The sequence below is a fragment of the Erpetoichthys calabaricus genome, chromosome 2, assembly GCF_900747795.2.
Source record: "Erpetoichthys calabaricus chromosome 2, fErpCal1.3, whole genome shotgun sequence".
Taxonomy (NCBI): domain Eukaryota; kingdom Metazoa; phylum Chordata; class Cladistia; order Polypteriformes; family Polypteridae; genus Erpetoichthys; species Erpetoichthys calabaricus.
In genome coordinates, this window is record NC_041395.2 from 203,387,286 (window position 1) to 203,410,797 (window position 23,512).

The 23,512-nt window shown below is 39.7% G+C and overlaps 1 protein-coding gene across 2 annotated transcripts in view; it reads right to left on the reverse strand.

The window, feature by feature from the left end:
• Nucleotides 1–23,512, reverse strand: part of ccdc50a (coiled-coil domain containing 50a) — a 167,988-nt gene that overhangs the window by 82,349 nt on the left and 62,127 nt on the right. For both annotated transcript variants that reach the window (XM_051922248.1, XM_051922250.1), the window contains exon 2: nucleotides 17,184–17,246. In XM_051922248.1, the coding sequence (XP_051778208.1) occupies nucleotides 17,184–17,246 (63 nt within the window). The remainder of the gene's footprint in view (nucleotides 1–17,183; nucleotides 17,247–23,512) is intronic.

Sequence of the window (23,512 nt, forward strand, 5' to 3'; positions counted from 1 at the left end):
AAACACAGGAGGTTGGAGAGAGACAGGAACGTTATTCAAACACTGCAAACAAACATTTGTCTCTTTTTCAAAAGTTTAAACTGTGCTCCATGACAAGACAGAGATGACAGTTCTGTCTCACAATTAAAAGAATGCAAACATATCTTCCTTTTCAAAGGAGTGCAAAGCAAGCAGTCAAAAAAAAAATCAATAGGGCTTTTTGGCTTTTAAGTATGCGAAGCACCGCCGGTACAAAGCTGTTGAAGGCGGCAGCTCACACCCCCTCTGTCAGGAGCAGGAAGAGAGAGAGAGAGAGCCACAGAAAAACAAAGTCAAAAATCAATACGTGCCCTTTGAGCTTTTAAGTATGCGAAGCACCGTGCAGCATGTCCTTCAGGAAGCAGCTGCACACAGCCCCCCTGCTCACACCCCCCTACGTCAGCGCAAGAGAGAGAGAGAGAGAGAGATAAAGTAAGTTGGGTAGCTTCTCAGCCATCTGCCAATAGCGTCCCTTGTATGAAATCAACTGGGCAAACCAACTGAGGAAGCATGTGCCAGAAATTAAAAGACCCATTGTCCGCAGAAACCCGCGAAGCGGCGAAAAATCCGCGATATATATTTAAATATGCTTACATATAAAATCCGCGATGGAGTGAAGCCACGAAAGGCGAAGCGCGATATAGCGAGGGATCACTGTATATATATATATACATATACATACATACATACATATATATATATACATATACATACATATATACATATACATATACATAGATATATACATATACATACATATATACATATACATACATATATATACACATACATACATACATACACACAAATATATTTGCTAAAGTTACACACAAGGCAAGAGATAGTGAAATACAGTATTTTTATATTTGACAGGTAATGTGGCTACTGTTTAATAAGGCATGAATAACTTCTCTGCCAGTAAACTGTAACTGTAGTTCATTAATAGCAAGTGAACTTACTCTAACTGCATTCTGTACCTGTCATTACACTGAGTAGTAGTAGAGCTCAGTTTCTCGAAAATCCTATAGAAACCCAATGTTGATTAAAAGCAATTGCAACTGGAGGAGTAACAAATTATAATTTACCATACAGACATTATAATTTTATAAGTACTTTGCAGGTTTCCCCAATACAAATAAGAATTTAATATAATCAAAAGTTTTGTTTTTTCCTAATCATTGCAAGATGTTTATTTCTCAACTTCATAAATCATTGCCCATCTGAGAAAAAAATCTTTATTTGGTTATGTGCCAAGCAGCATTTCTTTTAAAAAAATCTTTGAAAAAATTTATGGTATGATTTACATCTCACCTATGTTTTACCTGTAATCTTTCATAAAATAAATGCTTATTAGTTCAATCACTGAAAATATTTGTGAAGTGATTTAAAAATAATGTGACATCTCAAAGGGCAAATACAAAACCAGTTCCACTTTATTAATGCCACCAGGTTCTCAAATGAAACAATATGTTCTTGTTCAAGCCTCTTCCCCACATCTCCAGCTTTCTAGTGAAGAGAAGCTGATCTCACCTATATGGTAGATGCTCGTCTTAAACTTGCAACTGCACATTTAATTCACATCACTTTGACAAAAGGTCGCTGACTTAGGTTTACATTGCTGAATCTTATGAAAAAGGTTCTAACCCAAACCTGGGCATTGTGTGGCCTGTGATCTAGTTCTGCCTGTCCAATGGAAGGTGCGGACGGCAAGTACTTGCCTGGGCATGTTAGTCTGCATCTCAAAATTGCTATGTATGGGAAATTGCGGGAAATTGCATCAGAGAAAGGGGTGATTGTTCATGTAATACTGAATAAAGGAAACCAACACGTGTTGTAGTCTGCATTCTGTCTGCACTATGTGCAAAGACACAAGAAAAATTTGCAGTAAAAAGGGAAAAGTTGATGTGGAAACCAGATCATTCCACAAATCCTGGACTTCTGAGGTTAGCAGTAAAGCAATCTGTTTGGTATGCAAAGAGCACATCTCTGCATTTAAAGACAACAACTTGAGACGTCACTTCAAGATGAAGCAACCTGAAAAATACAGAAATTTACCTGAAGAGGGGAATGTGAGGACTGCAGAGGAATCTTTTTACAAAAATTCATACAGCAAAGGAACAGTAAAAAAAACAGCTATATATTAGCTCACATAATTGCCAAAAGAAGCAAAACATTTTCTGATGAAGAATTTATTAAAGATTACTTAATGGAGTCGGAGGCAAACCTTTGCCCAGGGAAGAAAGATGCATTTGAACATCTGTCCCTATCACAGCAAACAGTTACAAGACAGATTGAGCAAATTGTGGAGAATCTGGTACTAAAGTTGAAATACACGGTGGAAAATGTTGACTTCTCTTTGGCCTTGGATGAAAGGTGTGATGTTCAGGACACCAGAGATTCAGTAGTTATGTCAGATGAAAGGAAAACCCATTCATGAACTAAACAGCACCAAGTGGCTATCAGATTTAGCATCTGAAATTGATGTGACTGCACTTATGAATGAACCGAATACAACATTGCAAGGCAAAAGTCTTTTTGCACGATATGCACAGCTTAGTCAAGGCCTTCATGAGGAAGCTGTTGGTTCTCTTTCAGCAAACAGAGAGGAACACATTGACACATCTTCCCACACTTTGAGGGAGGGATCTATCTGCTGATCAGCTTAACAAATATGCAGCCATGTTCTGAGCACTGCATGGTGATTTTTCCAGGAGATTTGAAGACTTCAAAGCGGTGGAAACTGAAATGTTCACCATCTCCTATCCATTAATGTGTGATGTGGACACTGCCCCCAGTGAGGTACAACATGAATTTATAGACTTGCAGTTTGATGCATTACTGACAGAACACTTCAAACCATCACCTTGGGATTAATAAGTATCTATCTATCTATCTATCTATCTATCTATCTATCTATCTATCAATGCCATTACTGACGTTCTACAGTTCTCTCAAAAAAGGAGAATTTCCCATACCTGAGAAGACTAGCTCAGAGAATGCTTGTCCTCTTTGGATCCACATACATATGTGAACAGACACTGTCAGTGATGAAACCCAAGAAATCCAGGTACATATCTTCTCTCACTGATGACCATCTGTCTGCTGTACTGCAAACAGCAACATCAGGAAATACACCTGACTTCAATACACTAGCTGAAGCTCATCAGACTTAATTTTTCCCACCAAGTTATTAAAGGTACAGAGACAGTAAAATATTATCAGTGATTAAGGCAGTAAAATGTATTTCTTATTTTGTTTTTGGGGCGGCACAGTGGCGCAGTGGGTATCGCTGCTGCCTCGCAGTTGGGAGACCTGGGGACCCGAGTTCGCTTCCTGGGTCCTCCCTGCGTGGAGTTTGCATGTTCTCCCCGTGTCTGCGTGGGTTTCCTCCCACAGTCCAAAGACATGCTGGTTAGTTGGATTGGCGATTCTAATTTGGCCCTAGTGTGTGCTTGGTGTGTGGGTGTGTTTGTGTGTGTCCTGCGGTGGGTTGGCACCCTGCCCAGGATTGGTTCCTGCCTTGTGCCCTGTGTTGGCTGGGATTGGCTCCAGCAGACCCCCGTGACCCTGTGTTCGGATTCAGCGGGTTGGAAAATGGATGGATGGATGGAATTTGTTTTTGTTTTACACAATCATTAATTGTAGATTGTGTTAGAAAGTATGCTATAGTGTTTGTATGTTCCATGGTTCAATACATCAAATAAAATCTGAATATGTGGTCTACATTAATTTTATTATGGTGAAAAAAAGAAATATGTTTACCATAATGTAACACTTGACAGAATATGTTCAGCCTTCCCCAACAAGCTGGTTTTCTTATGTGGCCCCCCATTAAAAATAGGTGCTCATCCCTGTACTAACGTCACGTCTAAACATGAATGCTCTGGAATACACCCTGCCACCAGAAAGCCATCTGGCTTAACTTTAAAACAATACTTCTATATGCTCAGTTTCCATCACCTAACAGGGGGAAGAGAAAAGACTGTCAGTGGTCTTATTTTGATATAACTGGACAAACTGGTGAGGAAGGCAGGCACTATTGTAGGCATGGAGCTGGACAGTTTGACATCTGTGGCAGAGCGACGGGCGCTGAGCAGGCTCCTGTCAATCATGGAGAATCCACTGCATCCACTAAACAGTATCATCACCAGACAGAGGAGCAGCTTCAGCGACAGACTGCTGTCACTTTCCTGTTCCACTGACAGACTGAGGAGATCGTTCCTCCCCCACACTATGCGACTCTTCAATACCACCCGGGGGGGGGTAAACGTTAACATTATTCAAAGTTATTGTCTATGTGTATACCTGCATTGTTATCACTCTTTAATTTAATATTTTCTTTATCAGTATGCTGCTGTTGGAGTATGTGAATTTCCCCTTGGAATTAATAAAGTATCTATCTATCTATCTATCTATCTATCTATCTATCTATCTATCTATCTATCTATCTATCTATCTATCTATCTATCTAATGGAGTATGGTAATGACATCAGACAAAACATCATGTAGTTTGCGACCTGAGGTCATGTGCACTCTGGAGCATGCTTCCTTCAAGGACCTTCGTGTATTTGGCTGCATTCATCCTTCCATCAATTCTGACCAGTCTCTGTGTCCCTGCCATTGAGAAGCATTACCACAGCATGATGCTGCTGCCACCACCATGCTTTACCAAAGGGATGGTATTAGGCTGGTGATGAGCAGGCCTGTTTTTTCCCCCACACATAGTGCTTAAAGTTCTGCCTAAAGAGTTCAATTTTTGTCCCAACCTTTCACAGAATCTTTTGCCTGATGCTCTCAGAATCCTTTAAATATTTAAAATAAACCAGGGCTCCAGACTGCAATTAAAAATATTAATTTCCAACAATAATTCAAAGTTTAGTCACCGTCAATGACTGACTCACAAAATTTATTTTCTGGATTGATATGATATCATATTTTTTTTTTTATTTAAGTACATCTTTAACTGTTTTACTTCCATTCTCATCCACAGCAGCATACAGAAACCAAAGACACGATCATTATACCAGAGTCTGCTTATCACAGTGTGAATAGCAGCTGCTTTATAGGTTGATCAGTTGGTAGATGGCTAGTTGAAGAGATTTTCCATTAACGGGGAGAAAACACACAATACAAAACAATTTATCATGACAGGAGTAATAGTTATTTACAAACAGCACTTGTTAAAACAAGAAAAAGGTATTAGAATCAAGCAAAATTATCTGCCAATATAGTGAGAAAGTTTAACTTGTTAAATTTTCTAAAAATGAGATTATATATCTTACACATACAAATCTACTCAAGTCAGTTATTCTTAAAATAAAAAAAACAAGATCTATTATTTCTTTTCAAGATTTTCTGGCTTGTTAAGATTTCATTTTTTGCAGTGTGGCAGAAGGTACTCTAGCATCCAAACCAGATCCGCCAGGTTCTACAACAATCCCTTAGCTGCCCAGATTCTGAACTGTCAACCCTCCTGCCTTAACATCTGCTCCTAGTAGCTTATTTAAATGCAGTACATTTGTTACACTTGTTACTATTATTTCTTATTATTGTTTTTATTATTTATCATTATTTATTTTAATTATGACCAATTATTTACTTATTATTTATTAATCTATTTACAGTACAGTACAGTTCTTTACCTGTCTTACACTACAGTCCTAAGATCCAATATTTACTGAACCACATTTACTGTTCCCTTTCTGCTTTCCTTTATTTACATCTAAATAATTGACAAGGACAGTATACATTCAATTGTACACCATCATATGGAGAACCTTGCTGACACCTCAAAAATACTGATATTAAAGGGAGAACAAAGTGTTATTGTACATTAAATGGACAGTCTGATGTAATGTAGGGCTCTGCCTCTTCCTCTAATCGCTCTTTGGAGAAATCTCACATCTAAGTATTACACTTCAGAAGAATTCCCAGACTTTGCCTTAGGCTGTGGCAACAATTAAAATCTTTGTTATGACAATTAAATATGAAGGAAAAACCGTGACAAATGGAAAGTTTCAGGAATTCATACAACAATCTGAATTAGAATTGCATACTCAAAGTCAGAATATTGTCCAGAAGGATGATACACAGATACCAGACAACAAAAAAATGTGTCAAAACAGTGAGCAATAGCTACAACTATATGACATTTAAGATCATCAAGCTCAAGGACTTTCAGAATCAGGAAAGCTCCAGAGATGTCCTTAATCAACAGAGCGAAAAAACAGTAGTCAAAGAACTAGAAAAAAGATTTGGAATAATGATAGATGGTGAAGAGCAAGGCAGTTCAGAACAAGCAGAGATTATTCAATGTTTTTCTATGTTCTGTCACTATTCATGGCCTAATGACATTATCACTTATGGTTGGGGATGATACTGACACTCTTGTAAAATGATACAAAACCAACTTGGTGAAAAGTGAGTGTGAAGTTGAGGTTGTTCAGAAATAATGGAGAGTGAACTGCACATGAAATAATAATTTAATGGTCATCTTCCAAATAGGTTCCTGAAACCTTTAGAGTTTCCTCCTTTACAGTGACAACTGGGTTTTTGGTCATTTCCCTGACCAAGGTCCCGCTTGCCTGTTTACTAAGTTTGACCAGACAGTCAACTCTAGGAAGAATCTTGGTGGTTCCAAACGTCTTGCATTTCACAGTTATTAAGACCATTATGCTCATGGGAACACTCAAAGCTTTATAAATGGTTTTAAACCCTTGAACTGGTCTATTCCTCATAAATTTTTTACAGTATATATTTTTATTGATTTTAATTAGAAACAGGTAACATTCCATACAGTCAAGTCAAATTTAACAAATCAAAGCAACATTCGACCCCCACCCAACAGAAGGAGAGAGGAACCAAAGCTACTCTATAAAAGGAGCAGGACAAGAAGTGTATCCTTTTCCCTGAAATGGAAGCTTATTCTAAAGTGATATTGATTAGATACTGCCATATTTATCTTCTAAGTGAGAATTTGATTTTTTTTTCCAATTTCACGTAGCACAGAACATCAGTTACCCATTGACGTAAGAGTGGTAGGGTGGGATTCTTCCAGTTGAGCAAGTCTACATGCTAGTAGTGTCGTAAAGGAAATCAGTTTTTTTTTTTTTATCCTTCTCCACTTTAAGGCCATCTGGAAGTACACCAAACACAGCTGTTAATGGATTAGGAGTGATTGTGACATCAAGGCTGTCTGATAGGCATGCAAAGATTTTTATCCAAAACACTGTTAACATGGGGCGGCACGGTGGCGTAGTGGGTAGCGCTGCTGCCTCGCAGTTGGGAGATCTGGGGACCTGGGTTCAATTCCCGGGTCCTCCCTGCATGGAGTTTGCATGTTCTCCCCGTGTCTGCGTGGGTTTCCTCCCACAGTCCAAAGACATGCAGGTTAGGTGGATTGGCGATTCTAAATTGGCCCTAGTGTGTGCTTGGTGTGTGGGTGTGTTTGTGTGTGTCCTGCAGTGGGTTGGCACCCTGCCCAGGATTGTTTCCTGCCTTGTGCCCTGTGTTGGCTGGGATTGGCTCCAGCAGACCCCCGTGACCCTGTTCGGATTCAGCGGGTTGGAAAATGGATGGATGGATGGACATTGTTAACATGTGGCCAAATGAGGCTGGAGCTAAACTGTAATGCTCACAGGTTAAATCTTGCCCTGGAAAGATTTTGGACAATTTTAAATGAGATAAATGCACTCGATAAAAGATTTTAAGTTAAATGACTGAATGCTTTGCACAGATGGAGCTCGACTGCATTCTGTGCATGGCCGCCTTCCACTTCTTTTCTGAAATACTGACTGTCAGATCCTTTCCCCAAGGTATTCTGGGGTCTTTGAAAGGAGGAGACTTTAAAACATTTTTTTTTTTTTTTTTAATTGTAGAGATGCTATCGGGGTCTTCCAACACTGATCAATAATTCTTCTGGAATAGAACAAGGTGGAAGGTTAGGAAAATTGGGCAGGTTCAGTTTAACAAAGTTTCTAGCTTGAAAACTTTGCAGGAATTGTATTGATGAAAAGTTGTATTTGAAGCATAATTGTTCTTAGGATCTATGTACAAGACTCTGTGTCTTAATCCCGGACATTTTCCAGACATTGAATAGTATATATGTTTGAGAGAGAGGAAAAAGGTGGTTGTTATGCAGAGGTGCAACAAATAAAAGCTTTTCTGTCTTACAGTTCTTTCTACATTGGTTCCATATTCTGAGAAAATTAAGGGTAACTGGATTTTTAGTGTAATGGCATTAGTTTGTATTAACTGGAGCACAGAGCAAGGAATATAAAAAAGCACTGTAAGATTATATTTCTATTGCAGACCAGGCTTATGGATATTCATCAATTTGTGTCGATGTCCAGGTCTTTATAGCTTGTATATATGCTGCCCATTAATAAAATTAAAAGTTGGGTAGTGCCATGCCCTCTTCTGCTTTAGGTTGTTGTAGTCTCACCATTTGGATATGTGGATGTTTTGAATTCCAAATAAATGAAGTTATGATTGAGTCTAATTTCTCAAATAATGATTTGTTAATGTATATGAGGATGCTTTGATATAGGAAGAGCATCTTGGGAAGGATGATCATCTTAACAATGTTGATTCTCCCTGCTAATGTAAGGTGGAGGGTAGACCGTCTAGTTACGTCTTGTTTAACACTAGAATCCCTGAAGCCTACGAAAAGAAAAAAAACTTATAATCCTGGGCCACCTTAAATTCCTTCACACCTCTCCATTAGCATCTTTTGTTTGGCAAATGTGTCGATCAGCACAAGCAGCCTGCTATCCCAATCCCCCCAGGGCCTCAGTCAACTCGGGCAAAAAGTTCTTGTTTATCTCGGTGTGAGGTGCCTGGAATTGTATAGGGTAATATGTCGTTATTTGGAACACATGCATTTCATGTGTGTTCCGTGTCTACAATGATCTATGTAAATGTAGGATGACAGGAAATGTGAGAAATGTTGAACACATACCTAAAACAAACTTTTTTCATGTTACAGTACTAACAAATTTATTTTTGACATGAAGTGTATAATGTGTGAAGACTGAAGTCCAAATATCAAATAAACACCTTCACAAAAGGTGCACGTATAACAAAACAAGTGCACTTTTATTCAAAAATATAACCGAAGAAAAAGAAATCGGTTTAGGGTATGACGCTGACCTGACCACTTGGGTGGTACAGAAGAACTGCTGACTTATAATCAAGAGGTCGCAGGTTTGAGCCCGGCCGCTAAGCAGAATTTCAGTTTTGAGTAGTAAGCTGCTCTTATTGTTACTATTATACAATAAAAACATACATTTGATTTGAGTCTGTAACAGCTGGTGTAAATTTAAGGTACTTATAAGGTTAGTTTTTTTTTTTTTTCTTTTTTCAGTTTTATTCTCTCAGTCATGTTCACGCTCCTCCCGATCTGGCACTGCTGTTATAAAATAAAAACGTGCTATAACAGAGGTGAACTCGGATGAGGATTCTACATCGGAGAAAGAGAACAGAATCAAGGGTGAGATGTTAAAGGAAAAAAAAACTGTAAAACACCATATAAGGCTGGGTATTTAAATAAATTTTAAACAAAAAAACAATAGCTTGTTACTTTGTGGTAGCCAAAGTGTGCATATAATTAATAAAATGAAGCTTAAACAATAACTATCTACATTTTAGTAACCAATTAGCCAAGATGTAGCCATAAGTGGCCCAAATGTGCATATAATTAATGAAAAAATATCAATATAATAATTGCAGCTTAACTAAAAAAAAAAAGAGGAAAAAGAAGGCCAAAAAAGAAGTAAAACATAAAAAAATAAAATATACAGTTACGGCAAATTTCACTTTACAAAATGATCCAAAATGCAAAATTCAAGTAGAAACTTCTTTGCCTTTCCAGAATATGGTGTGACCCATGATCGTGTGTTTCAAAAAGAAGGTCAAGATCAGTCTTCTCTGCTCTTTACCTGCTTCATCCAGAGAACTAAAAATGTAAAACTGATCTTCAATAACTACTTTCAGTTTGGCAGGATACAAGAAGTTGTACTTGGTTTCAGCTCTACATAGGCACTGTTTAATGCTATAGAATGTGGCATGTTTAGCAGCTGCAGCAGGCGAGAAATCTGTGAAAATACTAATGTGGGTACTTTCAAAAATAATCTTGTTTTTCTGTCTGAAAAGGGACATAAGATTTTGTTTGGCCTGTAGTTTATTGAAATGGACAATTAGGCTTTTTGGTTTGGAGTTATTCAATCCATGTATACGGTAGGCTGCAGAGATCTCAATGTCCGATTTAAAGTCCTCTCCAGTTATTTTAGAGAACAGATCAGCTATGAATTTCACTGGGTTTGGGCTTTCCCCATTTTTGAAGACCACCTTCAAAAGTCTGATGTTGTTCCTTCTATATCTATCTTTCAGTGTTGCCAGTTTGTCAGCGAGCAGTTTGCATTCTGATTTTGTAGCCGTTGCATTTTCATCTGCGACGGAAGCCAATTGTTGGCTTAACATCTTCAAGCTGAGCATTAAGTACTTTAATATTACTCTCTAACTTACTTTTATTTTCCTGTATTTTTTCATCAATTTTTTGTGCATTTCTGTGAAGATTATAGTAAACTTAGTACTTAAATGTTACTGCAGGTCTTTCATATCCGGATTCAGGTCCTTATTTTATTCATTTAGGGCCTTTATTTCTCTTATTGTTCTTCTTTACGTCTTGCTTTATATCATTTTTTTTTTCCCCAAGCTTGGCGATCATTACCTTCGGCTCGGAGAGTGCGTTTCAATCTTCTGTGATCTCTGTAGGCGGGGTTGTGAGTTCAGTAGGAGATGATGTCGCATACATGTGTGGTTGGGATTAGCTCCTTGCCCACCTGATTTGCAGTTTCGCTCCCACTAACGATCTCGGCTGGGGCTGATGCTGCTGTGTCAGGTCCTGGCAGGTCTGTACCTTTGCACGTCTGTTCCAGGTCAGTCTCTGGGAGGCTATACCATGAACTTGAGGTAATTTGATTATACAGGTCTACACAGAGTTCCTTGGACTTTATGGCTTGGTTTTTGTCCTGATATGTAGAGTGAATTGTGGGACCTTATATACACTGGTGTGTGCTTAATTTTCATGTAGATAATCAATGTGACCAAAAAGTAAAAGAATTTATGAACCTCCTGGACTCTTTTGATTTGAGACAGCTCGTTAATCAGCCTACACATAAAGCAGGTCATACGTTAGACTTAGTAATTACTAAAGGACTAAAAGTTGATATAAAGCAGGTCATTGATACGGGTCTTTCAGACCATTTTCTTCTACTTTTTAATATAGAAATAATGATAGAAAACACTCATGAGAAGCATATTGTTAAAAAACGCTTCTTTGACTCATCAGCAACTTTAAAACTTACAAACATTCTAACCAATCAGTCCGTTTATAGTGCCAACTATAATAGCGAGGAGAATGTAAATAGTAAGGTGGAAAGATTTAATACTAAAGTGAGGGCTGCTGTTGACATAGTTGCACCTGAAAAGACAGTTAAAAAATCTTCTAGCATTGTTATACCTTGGAAGACCCAAAGAGTGTCTGATTTAAAGAGAACATGCCGTAGAGCTGAGCGTAAATGGAGGAAGACTAAACTAACTATTGACTATGAGATATTAAAAGTTAAAATAACAGAATACAATAACACAGTCCGTCTTGAGAGGCGCTGCTATTTCTCTAAGATTATAAATAACAATGCTAGTAATCCCAGAGTCTTATTTTCGACAATTGATCATCTGTTAAACCCAGGTAACTCAAAGGAATGCCTCCTAAGTACTTCCAGTAAAACCTGTGAGGCTATCGCTGTATTTTTCAATCAAAAAATTAATGATATTAGAAATAACATAGTATATCTCCCCAACACTAAGGATCCCCCGAAACCCCAGTACTCCATAATAAATAAATTGGAGTCTTTCACTAGGATAGATTTACCTGATTTACATAAAATAATTTCTCAAATGAAACCATCCACCTGTGCCCTTGACCCAATACCAACAAATTTTTTCAAAGAAGTATCGGGTGTGCTTATTGATAATGTTCTTGACATAGTAAATTCGTCATTAGATACGGGGGTCTTCCCAGACTGTCTTAAGACTGCGGTAGTTAAACCCCTACTTAAGAAAAATAATCTCGACCCCTCTGCTCTTGAAAATTATAGACCCATCTCTAACCTGCATTTCTTAAGTAAAATTCTAGAGAAGGCAGTCATTATGCAGTTAAATGAGCACCTCAATAAACATGCTATTCTTGATAAATTTCAGTCAGGTTTTAGAACAAATCACAGCACAGAAACTGCACTCGTTAAAGTAGTAAATGACTTGCGGGTAAATGCAGACAGAGGCCATTTATCTGTTCTCATCCTCTTAGATTTGAGTGCCGCATTTGACACTATTGATCATAATATTCTTAAGAATCGCCTTAGTCAATGGGTGGGCCTCTCTGGCAGTGTCTTAAACTGGTTTGAATCCTACCTGGCAGGGAGAAAATTCTTTGTTAGTTGTGGTAATTATAACTCAAAGACACATGATATTCTATATGGTGTTCCACAAGGCTCTATCCTGGGTCCGCTGCTCTTCTCAATCTACATGCTTCCATTAGGTCAGATTATCTCGGGACATAACGTGAGCTACCACAGCTATGCTGATGACACACAGCTGTATTTATCAATAGCACCTGATGACCCCAAATCTCTTGATTCGCTAACACAATGTCTAACCTGTATCTCAGAATGGATGAATAGTAACTTTCTCAAATTAAATAAAGAAAAAACCGAAATCTTAGTGATTGGCAATAATGGATACAATGAGGCTATTAGAAATAAACTGGATGCATTAGGATTAAAAGTCAAATCGGAGGTAAAAAGCTTAGGGGTAACCGTTGATTGTAATCTGAATTTTAAATCGCATATTAATAAAATCACTAGGACAGCATTTTTTCACCTAAGGAACATAGCAAAAGTTAGACCTCTTATATCATCGAAAGATGCAGAGAAATTAGTTCATGCGTTTGTCTTTAGTCGGCTAGATTACTGTAATGCACTCCTCTCAGGACTACCCAAAAAAGACATCAATCGTTTGCAGTTAGTGCAGAATGCAGCTGCTAGAATCCTTACCAGGAAAAGAAAATCCGAACACATTTCTCCAGTTTTGATGTCACTGCACTGGTTACCTGTGTCATTCAGAATTGACTTTGAAATTCTGCTTATGGTTTATAAAGCTTTAAATAATCTCGCCCCGTCTTATATATCGGAATGTCTGACACCTTATATTCCAAATCGCAACCTCAGATCCTCAAATGAGTGTCTCCTTAGAATTCCAAGAGCAAAACTTAAAAGAAGTGGTGAGGCGGCCTTCTGCTGTTATGCACCTAAAATCTGGAATAGCCTGCCAGTAGGAATTCGCCAGGCTAATACAGTGGAGCACTTTAAAAAACTACTGAAAACACATTACTTTAACATGGCCTTCTCATAACTTCACTGTAATTTACTCCTGACACTCTGTATATCCAATTCATTATAATAACTATTCATTCAAAATTTGTACTAACCCCTACTCTCTCTTCTGTTTCCTTTTCCGGTGTCCTATTGGTGGTGGCTTGTGCCACCACCATCTACCCAAAGCACCATGATGTTCCAACAATGATGGATGGATTAAAAGCCAGAAGTCTGTATAACCATCAGCATCAAGTGACTCCGTGAGATCCCTAACTACAAAGAGGACTATTTCATTTATGTTAGGTAGAATGCCCAAAGGGGACTGGGCGGTCTCGTGGCCTGGAACCCCTACAGATTTTATTTTTTTCTCCAGCCTTCTGGAGTTTTTTTTTGTTTTTTCTGTCCACCCTGGCCATCGGACCTTACTCCTTTTTATGTTAACTAAGGTTGTCTTATTTTAATTTCTTATTTGTCTTTTATTCTTCTTTTCTTCATTATGTAAAGCACTTTGAGCTACTTTTTGTATGAAAATGTGCTATATAAATAAATGTTGTTGTTGTTGTTGTTGCTTTTCTATGTCCAATCAATTCAGTTTGCCACAGGGGGACTCCAATCAAGTTCTAGACACATCAAGGATAATTAAAGCAAATAGTATGCACTTGGCCAAAATCTGGAGTGCTACAACAAAGGATCTGATAATTAAGAGAGATTTCAGGTTTTGATTTTTAATAAATTTGCAAAAACTTCTGAAAACATGTTTTCACTTTGTCATTATGGGTTACGGAGTATAAACCGACGCCAAATTTTCCACTCAAGGTTAAATCTACAACACAAAGTGTTGCACAGTAAATAATTTCTGAATACTTTCTGAAAGTGAATACTTTCTGAATCCACTGCATCCACTCAACAAATTTTTGTCTGAACCACTAACATGCTAAACAGGATTATGGAAATGTTCTTATAGAGAAAACACTCACAGTCTTTGAATTTGATAATAGATCTAAGTGACCTATCTAAGTGGCATAATAACCCAACTGAGTTCTGATATTTTTCAGTATCTTCTGATGCAAAATATTTTGATTTTATCTGCTAATTATACATGCAGTTACAGATTTACCTCTAAAGAAAATATTTTGGCTTTGTGCAAAATGTTTCGAATGCAAGGCCAAAGGAAGGGCAAAAGGTAACTTGCGAAAGAGTGAAAACCTGAATTTGTAGGAGATAACTGCATAAGATTATATTTACACATAAATCAAAATGCATTTGAGGACATCACAAAATTATATTTATAAAAAATCTTAAAAATCAACTACAGATACCTGATAATTCTACTTCAGCATATCTTTTGTGTATTTTCAGATACTGTATCTCAGATGCCTTTTCCAAAGCAAGTTAAAATGACAAACTGATGACTGACATATCTAAAATACATTTTCAAATATTTTGATATAGTATAACTGGGTGAAGAAGGGGCTGAAGGTTTGTAAAAGTTTAAAGTACCATCAACAGATATAGTACCCAAGTATAACTGGAGGTGTGTAAAAAAATTTGTTTGCCATAGACAGTAATGCAAAGTGAAAATCTACTTTGGTGTTTCTCCCAAGACATATTAAATTTTAATAAATAAGGTCCTCTGCGGTGTCAGATTTGTTGGATGTTCAGAATAGTGTCTGAAGCCTTAATATGGTAACTGTAAAAAATGCTCCTCTATCTCAAGATCAAAATCACTGAACGTAAATAAATGTTTACAGACTGGGCCTGTAAAAGGTCTCTCTCATTTCATTTAAGAAGGTGGTTCTACTCAGTAGCATCAGCTCCAGAGGCATAAGTGTTTGGCAACTATGATAACTCTTGAGTGCTAGGAGGAGCACAAATTCAGAACGAAAAAGGTAGAATGAAAGAGGTAAGGCACTGTATTAGAGCAATTGATCATTTTTCATTAGCAACAGTAAGCTTTGTTCTGTGTTTTACCAGCCTGTGTAAATAAGCTACAGGCTAACACTGAGGTGGATCCAATTGGCACTGTATGCATTGCAATTAATTGTATGTGAATGTTTAAAAATCTGAAATGTTATGAAGAAATTAAGCTGATCTCAATTAATAAAAACCATAGAATAAGTGCAGCCTGCTACTAGTTTTTCAACATAAACTAAAAATAAATGTAACTTCCAGGGGAAGAAAAATGAAGTACAACTCCAGGTTTAACACTTGGCATTTACTAGTTTGGCACAAACAACTTATGTAGACAAGATTTACACAGCCTTTTTCTGACCATTGATTCATACATCTTGATGTTGATTGTGACAAGAAATGTTTTTGGATGTTTGGACGTTAATCACTCACTGTCCAAATCTTCTTTGAGCATCTCTAACTGAATTCGGTGGTAAGACCTGCTTTTGCTTAGGTAAATTACCAGTGATTTAGCACTTTACCAGTTTGTATATAATCTGGAATATTGTTTAATTATTAACTTGTTAACCCTGAAATTCCTTTGTAACTCTGTGGACCACTGAAATCTCCATTGTTGTTGGTGATATGTATTGCCTGCTAACCTGTAATAAGCTAAGCTAAAATTCTCATCTTTGTGTAAAGTGGGCTCTTTATGATATACTACTACCATTTGCTAATCATTAATACCTGCTTTAATGCAAACTGTCAACAGTTTATGGAGTGATCAAGCTAATGGGGTAAAAAAATTTCACAGTCATGTCTGTCTTAAACTTCTTTAATAACTTGTCTATCAAATGATGACATAAACAAAGAATGTGCTGTTAAAGAAAACTGATTTCCCCATAGTCTTCTTCCTTTCAATACCTGGATGGTAACATGGAATTATCATTAAAAAAATGTTTGCCAAATACTGTATAATTACTGCAATAACTTTTTGGTTCTAAAACAGAGAAATTTGAAAGTATTTTTGGACAATGTTGTTGATTTTGTGAACTACAATTACTTAAGACTTCTGTATCAACAGTTGTTGCAAATTTTGGATGAAGTTAATTTTAAATTGGGATTTAGTTTTGCATAGTGCTGTGGAATGGTTAAGCTCTCTATAAAAGTGTTTTATCCTAAAAAAACAAAAAAAAAAAAACAAAAACAAAACTGCAATATGTGCAGCAATATGTGGACTGTTATCCAAGATCCCACCAAGTTGGATTACACATATGATAAATGCATGCAAATAGCAAACCTTACTCCAAAGGTTTGAGCTTTTGAAATGCAGCTTCAGAGGCATACCAGTCTCTACAAAACTGAAGGCAGGCAAACCAACAGCATCTCATATTCATTTCCAAGTTAAAGAGAACAGTAACAAGGAACAAGCTATCTTCTTGGTTTCTACCTGTGTCATTGATGTGTGTTGATGCTATGCTTTAAGAGGGGTTCCAGCAGATTTGTTTTTGCAATGAATATCTGTGTAAATGGAGACTGTCAGGAGCCCCCTCACAATTCGGGGCCAAGGCAATTGCCTGTCCTGCTTGTCATGCCTCTGTAGCTAAATCATAAAGAGACAACAATGAAAATAAAAATGTATTGCCTGCTTATTTCCAGAGTAATACGTATTTCAATACCTTTCACATTTGTTCCATCTGGAATTAACCTTATGTTGCCAAAAACAAAGCAGCACACAACAGAATGCATACAAGTGTTTAGAGCTGTTATCACCACATACTATTCTCTATATATGTTTACAGCAACTCTGGAAAGTATTTAACACACATTACACAACTTACTTTCTTGCTCCTGTAGGTTGTGGGCAAGTGTGTGATCTTCTAGGACTGCAAAGTCTCGACACACTGAAATAAGAAACAAAACAGATTAGGTCAAGGAATCTTTTGACTGCACTAAAACAAACATCCATGACAGTATCAAATGCAATTCTTGAAAATCCTTTCATGTAATGAATTTATGGAAAACATTTTTGAACATTTCCTGGCCCCAAAAATGATAGAATCAGTTTAATAATAATATCAGTCATCAAAATAAACTAGCATGACTTTTCCCCTTAATTAAATAAATTCTGTTCACCTGCACTTTACTACTTTAGGTTTTACATTCAAAGGAATGGTCTTTCATTTTGGGTTTATCCTACCATTTTGCAATCCTGTTTGGCATCATGATGATCAGGACAATGCAAAAAGATATGTGAGCAACATAAACAAGATCCTGACTTTACCATAGCATGTGAATGTACAAATGCACTCTGCAACCTATGGATTCAGCAACACCCCATTCAGCAAGTTGCTGGGAGTACAGTCTATAAATGCAGTACAGATTGAGCATCCATAATCCATAATGCCTGGGACCAGAAGTACTTTGGATTTTGGAATATTTGCATCTTCCTAACACACCCACCCTCAATTCCTCCAAACAATGTACTTTAAACCGCTGAGAGAGCAAAAGAAAAAGAGCAAAAAAACCTGATGATGTAAGAAAAATACAGTGTTAAATGGCCGTTATCTATCCAGGACCACAGTACCACAAGGTAACTGAAGCGTAATAATTTTGTATATTGTGAACACTGCAGCAACAGAAGAGACAGACATACAAGTAGAAAACTGCAGCTACTTGACTTTATGCATTTGGGAAGTGCTTCTGTCTGCAATTACATTGTTTGTCATTTTCACTACTGCATCACTACAAAGGCATAACAGCAGCAAATACAGTTTAGATAAGCATCATGGTCCACGTATATATGGCATGTTACAGTGCTGTAGCTATATCCTGTCATGTATTCTGGCCCTGCAAGACTAGGTGACCCTGTCTGACTGCTGTGTCAGGGAATAGTAGCGTGGTAGATCCGACTACAATAAATAACCATGCTGTTGTTCCTGTTTCAAGCTGAATAAGGTTGGTTTTGCTAAAGTACTGAGACTCAGCCTCGTGTTTTGGGATGTAAGACAGTGACTCACACATTAATATATATCTTGTGGCCATGCCAAGGCAGCGGTGGCTGCCAGAGCCTAATCTTGTTCTGGGTTTTGCTGTATTTCTTGGGGATCCATCGGTACAAGGACCCCACTCCTGGTACCATTTGACGTGTGAGTCCCTGTATTGCACCCCACAAGGCTGAGTCTCAGTACTTTAGCAAAACCAACTTTATTCTACTTGAAACAGGAACAGCATGGTTATTTACTGTAGCGGGATCTACCACTCTCCTATACACAGTCACAGCAATCAGGCAGGGGCGTGGCCAGGTTAGTGGCCAAGTAATACTGTTCCCTGCAGTTATGTTCCTTGAATCACCTATCAACGGCAGGTGCTCATAGCGCGACCGCAATCTTTTCAGATTTGTTTTTGCAGCAAGCTGCTACAGCGCTAGGAGCCTGTGGTTGCCCGCAACCAATAGGCTGTCTTCCACAGACGCAGTCAGTGATTGAGCTTCGGGACGCTCTTTGGTATGTTGTCCCATTGAGGGGAGCCCTAAAAGTGTTTAGAAACCTTACATCTCCCCTCTTACCTTTGTCCACTGGTGTGGGCAAAAAGACCATACAAGCTGGGCTCAGCCAGATGGAAGAGAACGTCTGCATTGGTGTGTGCAGCCCCGGGACGGTGGCAAACATCAAAAGCAAACGTCTGTAAACTAAGTGAGCCGGGCATTCATATCCTTCTGTTTGTACAGCCATTGTAGTGGGGCATGGTCAATGACCAGGGTAAACCGTTGTCCCCAGAGATAGTAACAGAGGGTTTCCACTGCCCACTTAATCGCCAAGCACTCCTTTTCAATTGTTAGAGTAATTATTTTCCCAGGGCAGTAGCTTTCTGCTGAGAAACGTGATGGGGTGCAGTTTCCCATCAAAACATTGTGGAGCACCGCTCCTAAAACGAAAGCGCTAGCATCTGTTTACAGAATAAATTCCTTCAAAAAGTCAGGACTGCACAAAACTGGGAATGATGATAAAGAGACTTTTAGGTCCGCAAAAGCTCTCTCACAGGCATCGGTCCAGACAACACTACGATTCTTTCTGCCCTTTGTCAAGTTCGTAAGGGGGGTGGGCCTGATCTGCAAAATTGGGAATGAACCACCTGTAAAACCCAACGAGCCCGAGGAAGGTACGAACCTGCCTCTGTGTTTCGGGACGGGGATATGCGAGCACCTCCCCCACCTTGTCCATTTGAGGGTTGAGCAACCCCTTCCCTACGGAATATCCCAGAAAGTGGGTTTCTGACATACCCAGCTTGCACTTCTTAGGGTTGGCTATCAACCCCACCAGCCGTAAACTGTCAAACACCACCCGAAGGCAGACGAGAGGAGATTCCTAGTCATTACTGAAAATGACCACATCGTCAAGACAGGCACCCGCATACGTGGAATGGTGACACAGGATCTGGTCCATCATTCGGTGAAAGGTCAGCAGTATGCCATTGAGACCAAAAGGGAGTACCCATAAATTCAAACAATAAGTCTGGAGCGGCGAACGCGGTTTTCTCACAACTACACTCCTCCAAGGGGACCTGCCAATAACCCTTTGTGAGATCAATGGTGGAGATATATTAAGCCTGTATGGGCTTTTCTAACAGCTCATCCACACATGGCATCGCGTATGCATCAAACTTGGAAATCTCATTCAAACGTCTAAAATCAATACAGAACCAAACCATCGGACTTTAAGATAAGTACAATTGGGCTTCACCATTTGCTTTTGCTCAGACGAATAATGCCTAATTGGAGCATCTGTTGGACTTCCATGTGTATCACTTTCCTTGTTGCCTCGGTTAGGCGATACGGGGGCACTTGTATGGTAACACCGGGTGGAGTGACAATCTTGTGTTCTGCAATCGTCATCCTGCCAGGTGTTGCCAAAAACACGACCGAGTTCCCTTTGATCAGCAATAGCAATTCCGTCTTTTGGGTGTCAGTTAAATCATCCCCAACAGTGACCTCAGTCGGAGGGACCACTATGGCTGTACCACTCCTTTAAAAGATTAATATGCAAAATTTATATGGGTTTCCGCCACCCAGGAATTCTGAAATTATAATTCACTGGGGACATACGCTCTTCTATCACTGCCGGCCCTTGCCATTCGGCCCGAAATTTATGTGGATCGGACAGGATCAACACCAGCATACAATACCCCTTCTTAAACTCTCAAGAGTTTACTCATCCCGTCATAATTACATTACTGTACCTCCTGCTTGCGCTGCTTATGTTCTACCACAAAAGGAGGCAATTTGGCAATCTGGTCTTGTAGCAAAACAACTCGATTGACAAACCTCCCCCCAGGGGTTGCCACGAGAGTCCCCATCCATTCTTCCTGAAAAATGTTGAAAACCCCGTGCGTTCGCTGGCCAAATAATAGTTTGAAAGGGCTCATCCCAATTGCTGCTTGCGGGGCTTCCCAAACAGCAAACTGGAGGAAAGGTACAATAGTGTCCCAAGTAGTTGGATCGTCATGGGCTACCCGCTGAATCGTGTTTTAGGGTTTTATTAAATCGTTCAGTTAGGCCTTTCGTCTGTGGATGATAAACCGTGGAGTGTAACTGCTTAATTCCGAAACTTTTGCAAAGCTGCTTCATGATGCGAGACATAAAGGGTGTGCCCTGATCAGTGAGAGTCCCGTGAGGGATACCAATATGTGTGAACATATCCGAGAGCGCTTTTGCAATCCCATCGCAACACTGCTACTTCTAGGTATCTTGTAGCATAATCGATTAACACAAGCATATACTGAAAGCCACTTTTACTTCTGGGAAGTGGGCCAATAACATCTAATCCCACCCTCTCAAACGTGACGCCTAAAATAGGTATCGGCACAAGTGGTTCCCTGGCGGGTCTGTGAGCGGACACTATTTGGCAGTCAGGACAGGCCTTACAAAATTGCTCCACATCCCAGCTTATATCAAAATAAGTTCCTTCATATATTTTCCTCGCCGAGGTGACTCCCCAAAATGTGACTGTGAGCAATTTTTAAAACTTTCTCCCTATGCTCACTTGGAACTACCAACTGCTTGATATGTCCATCGCCCATACAATCAGAAATCCCCCAAAACAAAAAACCACCCTTAATGTAAAAAATGTGTTTTAAAATTCGGGTCCTCTCTCTCCAGATAGTAAGAGTCATTTGTGACGTAGGCTTGTCTGAATGCAAAGTCCAAGATGTTATCGGCTTGTTGTAGGCGAGCAAACTCCGCCTGGACGACAGTCTCGACTTCCTCTGTTTGATGCAGAATCGTATTTGCCTCCCACTGCTATTTCGTTTTCTTCTGGGTCTGTATTGAGTGTTCAGTTTGGGGAGGCTGTTGGAGCGTGTAACGGAGTAGAAAAGTTTCCCAGCTGTCCTGGGCCTTCACTTGAGGATTCGTCCCCCAGCTCACTGGACTACTCCAGTTCAAGTTCAAACCTGTTTCCTTGACTGACATTGTCTGCGGTGAGCCCCTCTCTATCCACCATGGAGATAGGTGCTCTGCAGGTGGCCATGACCCATGGGAAGAGGGCATTCATTTTTTCTATTAGGAGTGCCCAGGGCGAGGTGTCAGACATGGCAGTCCAAACCTTAAAGTTCTTCCCTTTAAATTTCAGAGGGAGTAATATAGTCTTGCTTTTTTTTTTAACATCCCCATGGACCCAGTGGATGTTCACTTTGCCCATGGCCTTATAAGGGGTCTGCCAGAGTAAGTTACAGCGGACTACACAGAGATCACTACCAAGAGTCCAACAGCGCAAAGAATTCCCAACCGGCCAACATAATAGAGACCTTAAAACTGTCCTCTAACATTTTGGGAGAAAACTTGCAAGCTGCATACCTGGGCCAGACCGACAGCCATTGTTCGCGCAGATGGGAGGTGACACTCCCGAGCCAGATGTCCCAGTTGATCTCAGCGAAAGCAGCTGTGTTTCGTCTGTACTATGGTGTTCACACTCTGGCGTCTTCTAGTCATGTTACTGGTGACCCTGAAAGTCTGTGCTGACTGGATCAAAATTAGGGTCAAACCTGGGTAGCCCCATTGTCTCCAGGTGACTTGTGAACCCTCTAGTCTGCGGGTCAGAGCCAGCAGCGAGTGGATATCATTCTGTAGCATTCATCACAAAGGCTCTTGTCTATCTCTGACAGGACCGCATCAATAGCGAGTTTCTCTACGATGCGCTTCAAAGGGTCTCCGCTGATCCAGCTTTGAATCAGGTCCACTAAGCCCTGGATGTGTCCTCATACAGGGTGATCCGGATCAATCTGCCAGAACTGAAACTGGTGACCCTTGACCACTGGGCTCACAGCCGTATGGAGGAAGATCTGTTGCTTCAGGTAGTCATAATGATCGAGCCTTTTGGGAGGAAGATTCTGTATGGTGTGATGGACGACCGGCTACAGACTCCGGTCGCCACCCCCAGGCCGCTAGGAGGAGCCCTCCGGACAGCATGATGGTGCCCCGAGTTCCAGCAGGGCCTCATGGACTTTGTAGTTTCTATACACAGCCCTGCTGGATACCTTGGGGACCACCGGGAGTCGCTGTAGGGGGGCTAGTGGGCTCTTGCGTGCCCTATAACCCGGGAGTGCGTCACAGTAACGTGACTGGAGGAAACAACGTGCTCCCGGGATGAAGAAGAGGACTGTTTGCCCTGACCTGGAAGGAAACGGACTTTTGGGTTGTGCCAGGAACCACTTCCGGGTCAGGGGCTATAAAAGGACTGTGGGAAGCCCAGTACACTGAGCTGAGCTGGGAGGTAGGGTGGCAAAGTGTCTGGGCGAGGAGGATTTGTGATTATTATAGAAGAGTTTATTGTATATGAGTGTGGTGTATAGGGTGCTTTGTGCACAGTATATTTATAAAATAAATAGTATTTATACTTTACCTCGAGTTCAGAGTGGTACCTGAGGGTTCAAGAGGTGGACAAAAGCCTCAACTGCTACAATGGCTTTGAGGTTTTCTCCAGTTAAAAATGGCGCTAAAATAGCTGTCCAGGCTCCCCTGTCCCAGGGCATCAATAAAGCATACATTAAAGCAGAATAGGAAACACTCTGGGTCATCTGAGGGTACCATCCTCAGCAACACATCTCGTGGCTACACCAGAGACTCATCTTGCTCTGAGTTTTGCTGTATTTCTTGGGGATCCATCAGTACAAG